The sequence below is a fragment of the Pelophylax lessonae genome (assembly GCF_965119305.1).
Source record: "Pelophylax lessonae genome assembly, chromosome: 3".
Lineage (NCBI taxonomy): Eukaryota > Metazoa > Chordata > Amphibia > Anura > Ranidae > Pelophylax > Pelophylax lessonae.
The window spans coordinates 17,107,191-17,123,071 of record NC_138770.1 but is presented as its reverse complement, the minus strand read 5'-3'; the positions used below and the strand labels follow the sequence as shown (position 1 = coordinate 17,123,071).

The window sequence follows — 15,881 nt, the reverse complement described above, 5'->3', positions numbered from 1 at the left end:
TCTCTCTAGAGTATCTATATCCTTCTGGAGATGTGGCCTCCAGTACTGCGCACAATACTCCAAGTGAGGTCTCACCAGTGTTCTGTACAGCGGCATAAGCACTTCTCTCTTTCTACTGCTTATACCTCTCCCTATACATCCAAGCATTCTGCTGGCATTTCGTGCTGCTCTATTACATTGTCTTCCCACCTTTAAGTCTTCTGAAATAATTACTCCTAAATCCCTTTCCTCAGATACTGAGGTCAGGACTGTGTCAAATATTCTATATTCTGCCCTTGGGTTTTTACGCCCCAGGTGCATTATCTTGCACTTATCCACATTAAATTTCAGTTGCCAGAGTTCTGACCATTCTTCTAGTTTTCCTAAATCCTTTTCCATTTGGCGTTTCCCTCCAGGAACATCAACCCTGTTACATATCTTTGTGTCATCAGCAAAAAGACAAACCTTACCATTGAGGCCTTTTACAATATCACTTATGAAGATATTAAACAAAATTGGTCCCAGTACAGATCCCTGAGGTACCCCACTGGTAACATGACCTTGTTCTGAATGTTCTCCATTGACTACAACCCTCTGTTTTCTGTCACTCAGCCACTGCCTAATCCACTCAACAATATGGGAGTCCATGCTCAATGACTGCAGTTTATTGATAAGTCTTCTATGTGGGACAGTGTCAAAAGCCTTACTAAAATCTAGATATGCAATGTCTACTGCACCTCCACCGTCTATTATTTTAGTCACCCAGTCAAAAAAATCTGTAAGATTTGTTTGACATGATCTCCCTGAAGTAAACCCATGTTGTTTTTCATCTTGCAATCCATGGGATTTAAGATGTTCCACAATTCTATCCTTTAATAGGGTTTCCATTAATTTGCCTACTATTGATGTCAGACTCACTGGTCTATAGTTGCTCGATTCCTCCCTACTACCTTTCTTGTGAATGGGCACGACATTTGCCAATTTCCAATCTTCCGGGATGACTCCTGTTACTAATGATTGGTTAAATAAATCTGTTAATGGTTTTGCCAGCTCACCACTAAGCTCTTTTAATAATTTTGGGTGTATCTCATCAGGACCCTGTGACTTATTTGTCTTCACTTTAGACAGCAATCTTAGAACGTCTTCCTCTGTAAAGACACATGCATCAAACGATTCATTAGTCATCCTTTCAAGTGGAGGTCCCTCTCCTTCTTTTTCTTCTGTAAAAACTGAACAGAAGTATTCATTAAGGCAGTCGGCTGGCCCTTTATTCTCTTCTACATACCTTCCGTCCTTTGTTTTTAATTTAGTTATTCCTTGTTTTAATTTCCTTTTTTCATTTATATATCTGAAGAATGTCTTATCCTCCTTTTTCATAGACTGAGCTAGTTTTTCTTCTGCCTGCGCTTTAGAAGTTCTTATAACTTGCTTGGCCTCTTTCTGCCTAATCTTGTAGATTTCCTTATCTTCATTGCTCTGGGTTTTTTTATAATTACAAAATGCTAGCTTTTTATTTTTAATGATTTGGGCCACTTCTGCTGAGTACCACAGTGGTCTCTTCCTTTTTTTGCTTTTACTGACAAGTCTAATGCAATTTTCTGTTGCCTTCAATAATGCACCTTTTAAGTAGTCCCATTTCTCCTGGACTCCATGTAATCCATTCCAGTCTGATAAGGACTCATTTATGACTAATTTCATTTTTGAAAAGTCTGTTTTTCTAAAATCTAAAACTTTTGTTTTTGTGTGGTGTGACTCTTTCACAGTTCTTATATTAAACCACACTGACTGGTGATCACTAGATCCCAAGGTTTCGCCTACAATGACATCATATACCGAATCCCCATTTGTGAATACCAAATCCAAAATGGCCTCCCTCCGGGTTGGCTCCTCAACCACTTGTTGCAGAGACAACCCCAGTAGGGAATTTAGAATATCTGTACTCCTGGTAGAACCTGCTATTTTGGTTTTCCAGTTTATATCTGGAAGATTTAAATCTCCCATAATGAAGCAAGGGGAGGGAAAGTGGGACTTTAAATGAGACTCCTGACCAAAAGAGTCTCCATCCCTAATTTGATTAACACAAAATAAAAGCAATGTGGGACTTTGAATGAGGTGTGTCCAGCTAGGAAAATTAAATTATAAATGTATGGTAGAATAAACCAGATAGGTAGAGATATAGTAAATCATTTATTGAAAAGTCTATGGACCAAATATAGGTAGGACCACAGTATTCACTATACAAATGTATCCCATGGTAGTGGGAATTACATAAATGAAATACATATGGGTATAAATGATCTAAAGACAATAATAATGGTATTCAGATAGTACAATTACATTTGATACATTCTGGTATATGGTATAGCACGTAAAAAAGGGTCAAAAAATAAAGATACATAATTAGCATTTGTAATAGATGGATTGCCTGTATATAACTCAACGCGTTTCGTGAACACAATTCACTTCGTCAGGAGTAGGCAGTAAAAGTAAGTACAGTTCAAAAATCTGAAAAAAGAGAAATGCATAAGGTAAATAACAATATATGTCCTGTAAGCCGGTAAACCTGAGGCACCTGACAATGATGTAACTTACAGTGCGATATCAGTATAGGTTTTCAAGGGGTAACCAGATTGCTCGGGAATATGTCCAACCCGGGAGCTGAGGGAGCGAAACCCACGTGCATCGAGCAGGTGTATGAAGTGTAGAATAGGAAAGGCGGCTCTCAAACATGGGGGGATCTCAGAAATTAACCATAGTAATTGGGTAGGTCTGTAAGAATATGAACGCTATATGGGTAAGTATCATAAGCAAAATATACATAGTAATATAGGGGATACATATGGTAGGGACCCAAGGAGAGCCTACAGACCACGGAATAGTGAAATAAGATATTGATCACTACATTATATCTTATTTCACTATTCCGTGATATACCTTATGCATTTCTCTTTTTTCAGATTTTTGAACTGTACTTACTTTTACTGCCTACTCCTGACGAAGTGAATTGTGTTCACGAAACGCGTTGAGTTATATACAGGCAATCCATCTATTACAAATGCTAATTATGTATCTTTATTTTTTGACCCTTTTTTACGTGCTATACCATATACCAGAATGTATCAAATGTAATTGTACTATCTGAATACCATTATTATTGTCTTTAGATCATTTATACCCATATGTATTTCATTTATGTAATTCCCACTACCATGGGATACATTTGTATAGTGAATACTGTGGTCCTACCTATATTTGGTCCATAGACTTTTCAATAAATGATTTACTATATCTCTACCTATCTGGTTTATTCTACCATACATTTATAATTTAATTTTCCTAGCTGGACACACCTCATTCAAAGTCCCACATTGCTTTTATTTTGTGTTAATCTCCCATAATGATAACTTCTCCTTTCATTGTCATTTTAGCTATTTCTTCAACTAGTAGATCATCTAGTTCTTTAACTTGACCAGGTGGTCTATATATCACACCTACACGAGTTACTGCATGATTAGCAAACTGCAACGTAACCCAAACTGACTCTATGTTGGCCTCACCAACTTGTATTAGGTTAGATTTAATGCTATCTTTCACATACAGGGCCACTCCTCCTCCTTTCTTGCCTTCTCTGTCTCTTCTGTATAAAGAGTATCCTGGTATGGTTATGTCCCAGTCATTTCTTTTATTAAACCATGTCTCCGTAACAGCCACTAAATCTACATTCTCAGATGCCATTATTGACCCAAGTTCATTGATTTTTTTACCTAAACTGCGAGCATTTGTAGACAGGACTCTGAGCTTATCATTTCTTAACCTCTGTGCTTCTGACCTGTTCTGGCAATGTTTCGGGGGGCAATTTGACTCTTGTATTTCCACTCTTTTGCCCCCCCCCTTCCTAGTTTAAATACTCTTTCGCAAATTCTTGGAGTTGTTCACTAAGTACATTTGTTCCTTTGAGAGAAAGATGCAAACCATCTTTTTTGTACAGTTCCTTTCTATTCCAAGTAGAGCTATCATGAGAAACAAAGCCAAATCCTTGCTCTTGACACCATTTACTAAGCCATATGTTGAACTCCTTTATGCGCCTCTGCCTATCATTCTGAACATTATGCACAGGCAGAACTTCAGAAAATGAAATGGTGGATGCAAAATCCTGTACGTCATTACCAAGTGTGATAAAAGATTTTTTCACCTCTGACACTTCATTGCAAGCCAGGTCATTTGTCCCTAGATGGACAAGAACATCCACGTCCCCTTCCTGCTTTGCTTGCTTAACAATATTAATAATACGTCTTCTATCTCGTCTAGCAGTAGCACCAGGGAGACATCTCACAAAACCATTTTCTTTAAGCTCCACACTTCTTATGATTGAATCACCCAGCAACAGCTGCTTCCTTTGAGACTTCACGTTATCTTTTTTGTCCTTGGCTGCAGTCTTGCATACATTAGACATAGGAGTCGATGGTTTCTCACCCTCTGTGCTTGAGTCCATATCCATGTTGTCCTTACATTCTGAGAGTGCTGCAAATGAATTATGGAGAACCACCGACTGTGGGACATGTCTTCTATCCACCACTCTAAGTCTTCCAGAACCTACAGTAACCCATCTGTCATTTCTGGGGGTCCTCTGTGGCAGTGGCATTGCAGCAGTCCCTGCTGGAGTTTGTTTAACAGATAATTTAAATATCTCTGATTTCAAAAATGAAATTTCCTGCTGCAGTAAGGAGAATTGTCTACAGCATGCTTATGTGAGGTTGCAGAAACACTTGGGTTTTCTGCCTTGTGAATCCTTGTATGTACATGCTATATACTTCTGCACCTTTTTTAGCATGCATTTTATTGGTTGCTTTTAATATTAATACATTCTGTGTTTACTGATTATGCACTAGGGTTTTCACCTTCCCCTTCTTTGTTTTTTGTGGCTGATTCACATAGGCATCTCTGGTGTCTCCCCCTGGTTCTGGGAGTTTAGAGAAACTTCTAGAAGTCAGTGGGTGGAGGCCAGGACGGTTGATCTCCATACTTAGGGGAACCTGTGGTTAGTCCAGTCCTTAAATATGGGAGAGCCACGCTAGCAGAAAAGTTGGGTGCAGGGGTGGACTGACAATAGGAGATCATCGGGCCCCCTGTGTTCCCGCCCACACACAGACCACAGCCACACAAAGCCTCACCTACATCTTTCACTTCTCAAAAATGGTTTTAAGCAGCAATATAAGAAAAGCGGTGTCCCACCTCCTAGCAGCAGCTAAACCAGGGGTGGGCAAACTTTTTGACTCGAGGCCCGCAATGGGTTCATATATTGGACCCGGGGGCCGGACCATAGAGTAGATGGACGGTGTGTATGTGTGCCCCCTTTCAATGCAGAGATGCCAGCGTGCCCCCTTTCAATGCAGATATGCCAGCGTGCCCCCTTTCGCTGCAGATATGCCAGGGGGCCCCCTTTCAATGCAGATATGCCAGCATGCCCTCTTTCAATGCAGATATGCCAGCGTGCCCCCTTTCAATGCAGATATGCCACCCCCCGCGAGACCAGTGCGCCCCCCGCGAGACATGTGCACTTACCTCAGGCAGCGCTTCTCTTCAGTCCCCCGACGTCTCGATTCCTCAGTCCTCCGTCCTCCCGCCTCCTCCTCGGCCAATGGCATGGGGTTTGCCTTTCGGCCAAGCAGGAGGAGGATCCGTGTGACAATAGCAAAGTTTCATTCGCTATTGTCACACAATGGGCGGGCTCGGGCGCACTTCTCTGTGCACCCCGGCCGCCACTGCCCAAGTTCCTCGGGCGGCCCAATACCGTTTGATCCACGGTACCGGTCCGTGGCTGCGCGCTCCGCGGGCCGGATTAAAAGGTCCGCTGGGCCGTAGCTTGCCCATTCCTGAGCTAAATTGTACTAGCAATGTCAGCAAGCAGAAGTGTAACTACAGGGGTTGCAGAGGTCTCAATAGTGACCCAGTCTAATGCTCCCCTGTCACATTGGGTTTGACTAGATACGAGGAACAGCAGGTCTGCATATAGCGGAACCAATTCTTTCTATTTTTCTCCTGTAGCCACTGAAAGCCAGCTACTCCCTCCTACCAGCATGCAGTGGCTGCAGGAGGAAAATGGAGGGCATTGGTTCCTTTATATGCCACCCCCACTGCCTCTCCTATGTGTCCTCAATCTCCTTTCTATGGCTCACAACAGCTGTGATTAGCTGGTGGCATGCTGGATGCCACTGGGTAGAATGCAGAAAGACCAGACTAGCTAGAATGAACCCGGTAGCGATGTGTATTAGGTGACTTCCGGGTTCAGTGCTATCATTCCTGACCGCTGTGGCTGGAGAAGCTGTGACTGGAGAATGATCTGCTCTCCATTATCTTCAGTAGAGGGCAGATAGACTCCTGATATCTCATTAAAGAGAACATGTCACAATAAAATGCTATCACATAGGGGGGCTATTGGTCTATTATGAAATGATAAAAAGTTAAGTAATAAAAGTAAAAAAAAAATTACACCCAAAAACGAAAACCCCGCCCCAAAATCTTTGTTCCCGTGTACACACAAACATAAAACAAAAACATTGATTGCACATATTACATAATGCCATGCATGCCAGAGTGAGAGCGATCATTCTACATCCATTATTCAGAGTTCCCTCTACACACAGGACCTGGAAAGGCTTCTAAAGCGCCATCTATGGGACATTTCTGGATACCAAAGTTAGTCATCATTTCATCAGCACACAGAATTATAAGGCTGGACATGCTGGGTATCTATTTACTCAGCACAACCTCATCTTTTATATTTTACCAAAAAATAAAAAGTTAAAAAAAATAATAAAACACTGTATGTACTCTATTATTACATTTATTGTATTTGTTACTGAAAGTTACCATTGATGAACTATTGGGTTATTACCATGTGACATATAAAATGTAACTTCCACCCTTTTATTCTCCAGGACCTCTGCTTTCACAATATGTATGTTTAGGTGTTTTACAGAGTACCCAACATTTTATATTCCAGAAATGTCCCTGCTGTGCCACATTCTCTAGCTGTGCTGGGAACTCAGCCTACTCTCCTCCAATGATCAGTCTTATCCTGACACACCGCCCCCTGCACAGCCGTTCACTGGGAAGATCAGGGTGCTGCTGTTTATCTTGCCCCAGCTCTTAGGCAGCTGAGAACAGAGGAATGGGATCACTTATAAAAAAGGGGAAAAAGGTATACAGATGTGTGTATCTATATATAAATATATATATACATATATATATATACGCATTACATTCTTCTCTTTTCTTAGCTGCCTAAGAACTGGGGGAGGAGAAACAGCAGTGAACTGTATATATGAGATGCACCTGTATATATATACACACATACACACACATACGGTATACACAAATGTTTTGCCTTTTATTTCTATTGTAAACTGAATGGGTTGTTCTACAAGGCGATCGTTTACATACACGGCACTTTTTTGGCACTTTTCAGGTGCTTTTGAGACGTTAGCAGTGCACTTTTTTTAAGGACATGCGACTCAAAAACTGCAACTGAAAGAAAGAAAGAAAAGTACGTCTGTCCGGGGATCTACCGCCAGCCATTCCTGGAGTCAGCACTTTGTGTCTGGAACCTGCAGATAGGGGGAGCCAAGGAGACCATATTATGTAGAAGAGGGGTTGTTTGTCTTGGAAGACACAAACAATTCTTTCATTTAGCATTATCCATGTGAGCTTACACTTCGTTAGGACGATGTCTATATCTGGGCTTTTCCAGGCGGTCCCAATAGCAATTTTGGCCGCCAAGAACATGAAGTATATTAAGGAAGAGAGGAAAGATCGCTGGTGCCGCACATCCATGGAGTCCTAAGGTGTATGAGAACCTCAGCCTGAGCTCACACCAGGCCACGCCCCCAACATGTTTTACTCCGCCCCCGGAGCTTAGTCATGGGGAAGAACATGAAGTATATTAAGGTCTGTGTGTGTCTCAGAACATTTTCTACTGGTTTATTCAGTAGGGTAACACTTGCATCTTTGGTAACAATGACCGTCGTACCTGAAAAAATAAGAGTGTACCCTCATCCTAAAGAGGCGCACTTTAGGACAAGTCCACCATATGTGTAGAAAGGTGCCCATCTGGCCACACCCCCTGAAGCAGGAGGACGACGAGCCCGGGTGATGACACCAATTTCTATTATACTTAGCGCCATCAAATGGCCAAATGCACATTTTTAGTTTTAAATGAATGATTGGTTTAACCACTTAAGCTCTTGAAGGTTTTACCCCCTTCATGACCAGAGCATTTTTTTTGCTATTCAGCAGTGCGCTACTTTAACTGGTAATTGTGTGGTCATGCAACACCGTAGACAAATGACATTTATATCATTTTTTTCGCACAAATAAAGCTTTTTTGTGGCCTTTAATCACAACTGGGTTTATTTTTTATTATATAAACAAAAAATCATACATTTTGAAAAAAAAAAAAAAAAAAAGAAAACAAAAAAAAAAAACAATATTTCTATTATAAAATATATCCAATAAACAGAAAATTATACAACAAAAAAAAAAAAATCTAAATGTCTGTATAAGTTTAAGTCCAACTGTATTATGCTACATGTCTTTGGTATAAAAAAAAAAAATCCCATGAAGTGTATATTAATTGGTTTAAATGAAAGTTATAGTCTACAAACTATCGTGGAATTTACACAGCTTTGACGTTAAACTGGTAATAGTGGTAATCAGCAACTTATAGTGGGACTGTAATAGTGTGGTGGACAATTTGGCGCTAGCTGACATTCACTGGGAGGGGCATTAACTGACACTGACATCACTAGTGACACTAATACATTGATCAATAATACTATACACTGTCACTGTACTAATGACACTGGCTGGGAAGGGGTTAATATCTAGGGGCAATCAAAGGGTTAACCATGTAACTAACAATGTGTAGTGTGTGTAATCTGCGCTGCTTTCACTAACCTCCCTTCTTTATTTTCCCTGATTTACAGAAAATTCATTGGACGAATGTGACAAACATTTATTCAGCTGTTAAAAATTCTGGCTGTATTTTAATTACCACAGTGATTTCCTATGATCACCAGCTCCATCTAGTGGCCATATTACCGTATTTTTCCTGAAATACCCCCCATCAGTAAAAATAGTACAATAAAGCATTATGGCCACTAGATGGAGCCAATAATCATATAAAATTTTGCCAAAACTTGTCACAGCTGGGCGAATGTTGGTCACACTGATTCAACTATTTTTGTATTTTTAAATAGACCTCTAAATGTTTCTGAAAGCTCACACTACAAAATGCACTCAGCCAATGAAAGGTAATGACTCTGTGACAGACCTAACCAGGACAGAGGCTTTTGGAGAGGACTGGGAGTGAGCCTCTTACCCAGTGACTATGGGCCCTGACATTTAAGGGAACACTACTCTTTGGAAGGTGTATGCCTGGGGGATCCGTGGAGTGGTCTTGTTTCTGATTCATGTTAATGTCTCCCCAAAACACACAGACTCCGGGAACTGGAGGTTCCATTTCCATATTTGGGGCCTCAGTGCCTCAAACCAGCAATGACTGTAGGTGTTATGTAATCAGCTCAAACCACTGGGGCCTCCTGCTATAACGTGTTTATGGTAAGTAGATCTCTCCCATTGTCCCTGTCTGTCTGCTAGTATTGTCCCCTCCACCTAGGCTGGTTTAAGTGACCAATTAATTAGCTCATGTTAAGTATATCACTGTAAGTTATCAGTTGCTAGAGGGGGAGTAGCGTAGTTTATGTTGGCTGTTCGTTAGTTATGTTAAATATATTCTTATTTACAGTTTGTATTGTTAGGGTAATATGATCAGGAGGGGATGTCCTCCTGTACGGTATGAAGTATGTGTCTGAGTTTCAATAAACATTCATTCCATTGGATTTTACCTCACATCTTGTCTGTGTACGATGTTTGGGGTAAAAGGGGCTGCTATTAGCTCTCAGTCTGCCCGGAAGGGTTTGGAGGGCAGGAATCACGGTTTGGAAGGCAGGAAGCACCTAGTCGGGGTGCCACGCGGTTCCGCCACAGACTCCATTTTTATTTTTCTACTGCCATCAATGGCCAACACAGCACAACACTTCATCCATGTCTTTGGTGATCTCTGATCTCCTTATGAAGTGTTTCTTACATGATGAAGATCAGCCATGGAGTATATCTGAGGTGTATATCTTGGTGTGCTTCTTCCCCACATGTCTACCAACATTCATATAGAAGACATTTCCCGCACTCAGGGCACTAATACATCTCAAGGGTTGTGTGGGATCCCTGATGTACAAGAAGACAGGACTTCAGTGAGGAACAATTCCCTCATTCAGGACAGGAAAGTAACTTCTTCCCTGTGTGAGATCTCTGATGTTTGTAAAGATTGGACTTCTGTGAAAAACATTTCCCACACTCAGGACAGGAATACGGCTTCTCCCCCGTGTGAGATCTCTGATGTGTGTTAAGAATGGACTTCTGTGAAAAACATTTCCCACACTCAGGACAGGAATACGGCTTCTCCCCCGTGTGAGACCTCTGATGTGTAACAAGGTTTGATTTTCGTACAAAACATTTCCCACAATCTGAACAGGAAAATGGTTTCAGCCCCGTGTGCAGTTGCTGATGTGTGTGAAGATGGGACTTCTGTGAAAAGCCTTTCCCACACTCAGGACAGTTATATGGCTTCTCCCCCGTGTGACATCTCTGATGAATAACAAAATGTCTTTTTGTTGGAAAAACTTTCCCACACTCAGGACAGGAATAAGTCTTTTCATCCATGTGAGACTTCTGATGTCTGGCAAGACTGGACATCTGTGAAAAACTTTTCCCACACTCAGAACAGGAAAGTGGCTCCTGCCCCATGTGCGATCTCTGATGTTTGTAAAGAACGGACTTGTCTGAAAAACATTTTCCGCACTCAGGGCAGGAATATGGCTTCTCCCCCGTGTGAGATCTCTGATGTATGATTAAATGGGACTTTCGTGAAAAACATTTCCCGCACTCATTACAGGAATATGGCTTTTCCCCTGTGTGTAATCTCCGATGTAGGTACAGACTGGACCTGTCTGAAAAACATTTCCCACACTCAGGACAGGAATATGGCTTCTCACCTGTGCAAGATATTTTGTGCACATCAAGATTGCATTTAAACTGGAAACACTTCCCGCACTCAGTACAGTAAAACCTCTTTGTTGGAAGGACGGGACCGTTCCTCACAGTCTGAGGTTCCTCAGGATAAGAGGAATACGATGGTCCATCTACACTGTGTGGTGCCGGATGGACATTTGAGGTAGCCGGGTTTTCTCCTGGACTATACTGTGTGATGTTCTCATCTTCTACTTTACAGTCTGGAGACAAAGTGAGAGAATCCTCTGAGGTTTTCCTCATCTCCCGTCCATGTACTAAAATAGAAATACAAAGATTATTACCAGACATCAGCAGATTGGTTCCCCTAAACCAGGACTCCGCTCACATCAGGCAGCTTTGTCTCTGAGGATCTTACAATTCCACCCTCAAGGTAACTAGTAAATGGGTCCTCTGATCTCCTACCAGTTCATTTCTTTATTCATGGACCTTAGTCAGAGAGTGAGGAAACAACGAGAACTGTCTTTTATAGGAGTGACAGTGATGAGGGGATTATAGGACGAGTGTCCCCCTCCCCCTCTATCACTCATTGCCATCTTCCCAACACAAGAAGTCCTGCACTTCCTTATTTAGTCCATGATTTAGTCATGAATAAAAGCGGGGCTGAGCCCCACCAGAGGTCAGAGAGTGAGGATGAAGACTAGACCGGTTCTGAAGACCTCCATCATTGGGTTACTGACTACTCCCCAAATATCACTTTCTGTTTAAGGTTCCAAAATTTGAGGATGTTATCACATTATTATCAACATGTAAAAGTCTGTCCTCCCATAATATCATCAGATATAAAATGTCCAGCTGGTAGAAAATGGGTGCAAAAGAAGTAAGGCCTATGTAATGTACAACTTATTATATAGGATACAAAAGTTAGGACTATATAGTTTCGGAATTATGTACAACATAAAGTATATAGTGCAGGGGTATGTAATGTACAGTATAAAGTATATAGTGCAGGGGTCAGGAGTATGTAATGTACAACATAGAGTATATAGTGCAGGGGTCAGGAGTATGTAATGTACAATATAGAGTATATAGTGCAGGGGTCAGGAGTATGTAATGTACAACATATAGTATATAGTGCAGGGATCAGGAGTATGTAATGTACAACATAGATTATATAGTGCAGGGGTCAGGAGTATGTCATGTACAACATAGAGTATATAGTACAGGGATCAGGAGTATGTAATGTACAACAAAGTATATAGTGCAGAGGTCAGGAGTATGTAATGTACAACATATAGTATATAGTACAGGGATCAGGAGTATGTAATGTACAACAAAGTATATAGTGCAGAGGTCAGGAGTATGTAATGTACAACATAGAGTCAGAGGTGCCACAAGGGGGGTGCGGGGGGGGGGGAGCGGTCCACACCAGGGTGTCCACCAGGGGGAGGGTGACACCACCGTGCCTCTCATCTATGCTGGCCGGCATCGCATTGCCGCTGCGCCGCAAAGTACTGAGTGTACGTCTCGTCTTCTGCCTAGGCTCTGCAATGCATTGTAAAACCCCCACAGCGCTGGGGTAACACACAGGTTAACTTCAGAGCTTTATCAGATCCTCCCCCTGCCTTCTCCTTTCCAATGGATTTAGTATGCGAGGAGGTCAGGTGGTGTTTGCCTCTCTCTGATTGGACGGGTGTCGGAGAGGGGGCGTGGGCAGCCTAGTAGAGGTGAAGATGAATATGGCAGGGCTCTCTTGAGCTAAACTCTGCAGCACATGTGAAGCTGGAGTTCATGAAAGCAGAGGAACCTGTCTACTGTGAAATTTGGGCTCTCTGCAGCTCCATCTCTGGGGAAACGACAATAGCTGGGCTTTTTCTGTGTTGTTTTTTGTGAGGGTGGGGGGCGAGCAGCAGCCATTCTCAGGGACACACACACTTGTGTGTGTGTGTACTGAGCAAACCACAGTGGCCTCCCTCCCCTCCCCCATACACAGATCATTGTACAGATTCATGGCTAGGTGAGAAGCCTTTGCTGTCAGCTGTGTCCTTAGCCTTTGACCATCTCCATCATGTCCATAATCTCTGAACCCATTTTCTGTATCATGTCACTCTCAGGCAGCAGTAAGTTTCATCCTTAGACAGTGTCAGTGTGAACTATTCCTCCTCCTCAGTGTGCAAGCCAGGGCCACTCCCCAGACAGATTTGGGCCTGCAAGGACCCCCTGCATTTTGAGTACAGTACAGATGTCCTTCTAGTGGGTCTCCCCTGTGTCATCTTTCATGCACTGGGGAGAGAAATATAAAAAAAAACGCATCCAGTTCGTCTCTCTGCGTTATTCCCAGCTCCTCTTTTGGGTATGTTTTGTCAGGGTTATTGGGTACATTAAATAAAAGAAAAATTGAATTTTGGCATAGTTATATAATATATAGATATTCTATTTTACATAGAAATGTTGAGCAGTGGCGTCAATTTTGTTAAAGGTTGTTAAAAGTTCAAACCTCCTTTAAAAGTGCCTATTCAACAGGTTTACCCCAGACATGCTGTGTTGACCTAAGGTAATAAATAAATAGTCTGTTGACTTTCCTTAGATATAAGTCTAAGACGCTATACCAAGGTATCTTATCTGTATGTCAAGAGAGGCTTCAGTAAACATTTGTAAATTATAAGTTGAAGAAAGCATCATAAACATTTGTAGCCTTGCTAGGCTCTAGGAGGTCTGAATTGTTACCTCTTTATCAATATAAGGTGCAAAGTTTATTTGAAGATAAATAATGCTGCTATATTGCTATATGCCAAAGCTAAGGGCAATGCAAGACTGCCATCTCTGGTGACTGTGACTGACTGCTACTAGTTGAAGTCTTAGGTTAGAAAGTCATTTCCAGTATATATATATATATATATATATATATATATATATATATTACATAAGATATATTAAATATTAAGATGGTGTTACCAGATTTAATCTTTATTCGGATACCTGGTGGATATTAAATGGACATATAATAGATGAGAGCATGGTTACATTTTATGTTGTTTTATAATAGTCTTAAATGGAGAAATCTTTATTTAATTTTAATATACTAGTCAACCAAGAGGTGTGACCCTATGACATCACCAGTTAATGAATACGATGTTCCAACCAATGGGGATCATGTTACTCCTTCTGGGTTTAACTTATGGTAATTTTAATAGTCCTTTGTTCTATACCATATAAAAGTCCAGATGAGAGAGACACATGACACATGACATTTTGCCCAATATACATCACACATACAACACACACGCTACTACAGCTATGCATAGACTCATCTACACAGACTCCATTTTGCTCCATCATGTATCTGAACCTTTGAGGGACACCAAATGAAACTCCTCCCTAATTGGCCACCATCTTGGAAATGCAGCCATCTTAAGGACTCTGATAACGACCATTCTAAGCTAGCTGCCATTTTAAATATGGTAAATATGCCTTGCTAATTATTTGATTATTATTCAATATTGTTTATGTACTTCCTTAAATGTTTTACATTTCATGCTAAAGGGTAACGAGAGTACAATCCCAGCCGTATTAACCATATGTATAGTTTTTTCTGAGAGATGATTTTTGCTTTTTAAACATTTTTATTATTATCAGATTTAGCGCATATTGGCGTATTAGTCTCACTGCGCAGACAATTGTGGTCTGATTGTATAGTATACAGTGGGTACGGAAAGTATTCAGACCCCCTTAAATTTTTCACTCTTTGTTATATTGCAGCCATTTGCTAAAATCATTTAACTTCATTCTTCTTCCTCATGAATGTACACATAGCACCCCATACTGACAGAAAAACACAGAATTGTTGACATTGTTGCAGATTTATTAAAAAAGAAAAACTGAAATATCACATGGTCCTAAGTATTCAGACCCTTTGCTCAGTATTTAGTAGAAGCCCCCTTTTGATCTAATACAGCCAGGAGTCTTTTTGGGAAAGATGCAACAAGTCTTTCACACCTGGATTTGGGAATCCTCTGCCATTTCTCCTTGCAGATCCTCTCCAGTTCTGTCAGGTTGGATGGTAAACGTTGGTGGACAGCCATTTTTAGGTCTCTCCAGAGATGCTCAATTGGGTTTAAGTCAGGGCTCTGGCTGGGCCATTCAAGAACAGTCACGGAGTTGTTGTGAAGCCACTTCTTCATTATTTTAGCTGTGTGCTTAGGGTCATTGTCTTGTTGGAAGGTAAACCTTCGGCCCAGTCTGAGGTCCAGAGCACTCTGGAGAAGGTTTTTGTCCAGGATATCCCTGTACTTGGCCGCATTCATCTTTCCCTCGATTGCAACCAGTCGTCCTGTCCCTGCAGCTGAAAAACACCCCCACAGCATGATGCTGCCACCACCATGCTTCACTGTTGGGACTGTATTGGACAGGTGATGAGCAGTGCCTAGTTTTCTCCACACATACCGCTTAGAATTAAGGCCAAAAAGTTCTATTTTGGTCTCATCAGACCAGAGAATCTTATTTCTCACCATCTTGGAGTCCTTCAGGTGTTTTTTAGCAAACTCCATGCGGGCTTTCATGTGTCTTACACTGAGGAGAGGCTTCCGTCGGGCCACTCTGCCATAAAGCCCCGACTGGTGGAGGGCTGCAGTGATGGTTGACTTTCTACAACTTTCTCCCATCTCCTGACTGCATCTCTGGAGCTCAGCCACAGTGATCTTTGGGTTCTTCTTTACCTCTCTCACCAAGGCTCTTCTCCCCCGATAGCTCAGTTTGGCCGGACGGCCAGCTCTAGGAAGGGTTCTGGTCGTCCCAAACGTCTTCCATTTGAGGATTAT

General features: G+C 41.6%; 3 protein-coding genes across 3 annotated transcripts in view; 1 reads left to right on the top strand and 2 right to left on the bottom strand.

The window, feature by feature from the left end:
* Positions 1-15,881, bottom strand: part of LOC309550236 (uncharacterized protein) — a gene marked incomplete at both ends in the record, with an annotated part of 809,557 nt that overhangs the window by 615,565 nt on the left and 178,111 nt on the right. The window contains 2 exon segments of the mRNA XM_082250647.1: positions 10,328-10,634; positions 10,803-11,164. Coding sequence (XP_082106773.1) covers positions 10,328-10,634; positions 10,803-11,164 — 669 coding nt within the window.
* LOC309548769 (uncharacterized protein) overlaps positions 1-15,881 on the bottom strand; it is a gene marked incomplete at its 3' end in the record, with an annotated part of 166,469 nt that overhangs the window by 38,136 nt on the left and 112,452 nt on the right. The gene's annotated exons all lie outside the window — the stretch shown is intronic.
* The window catches only part of LOC309548765 (uncharacterized protein), a gene marked incomplete at its 3' end in the record, with an annotated part of 203,203 nt that overhangs the window by 161,329 nt on the left and 25,993 nt on the right, over positions 1-15,881 (top strand). The window lies entirely within an intron of this gene.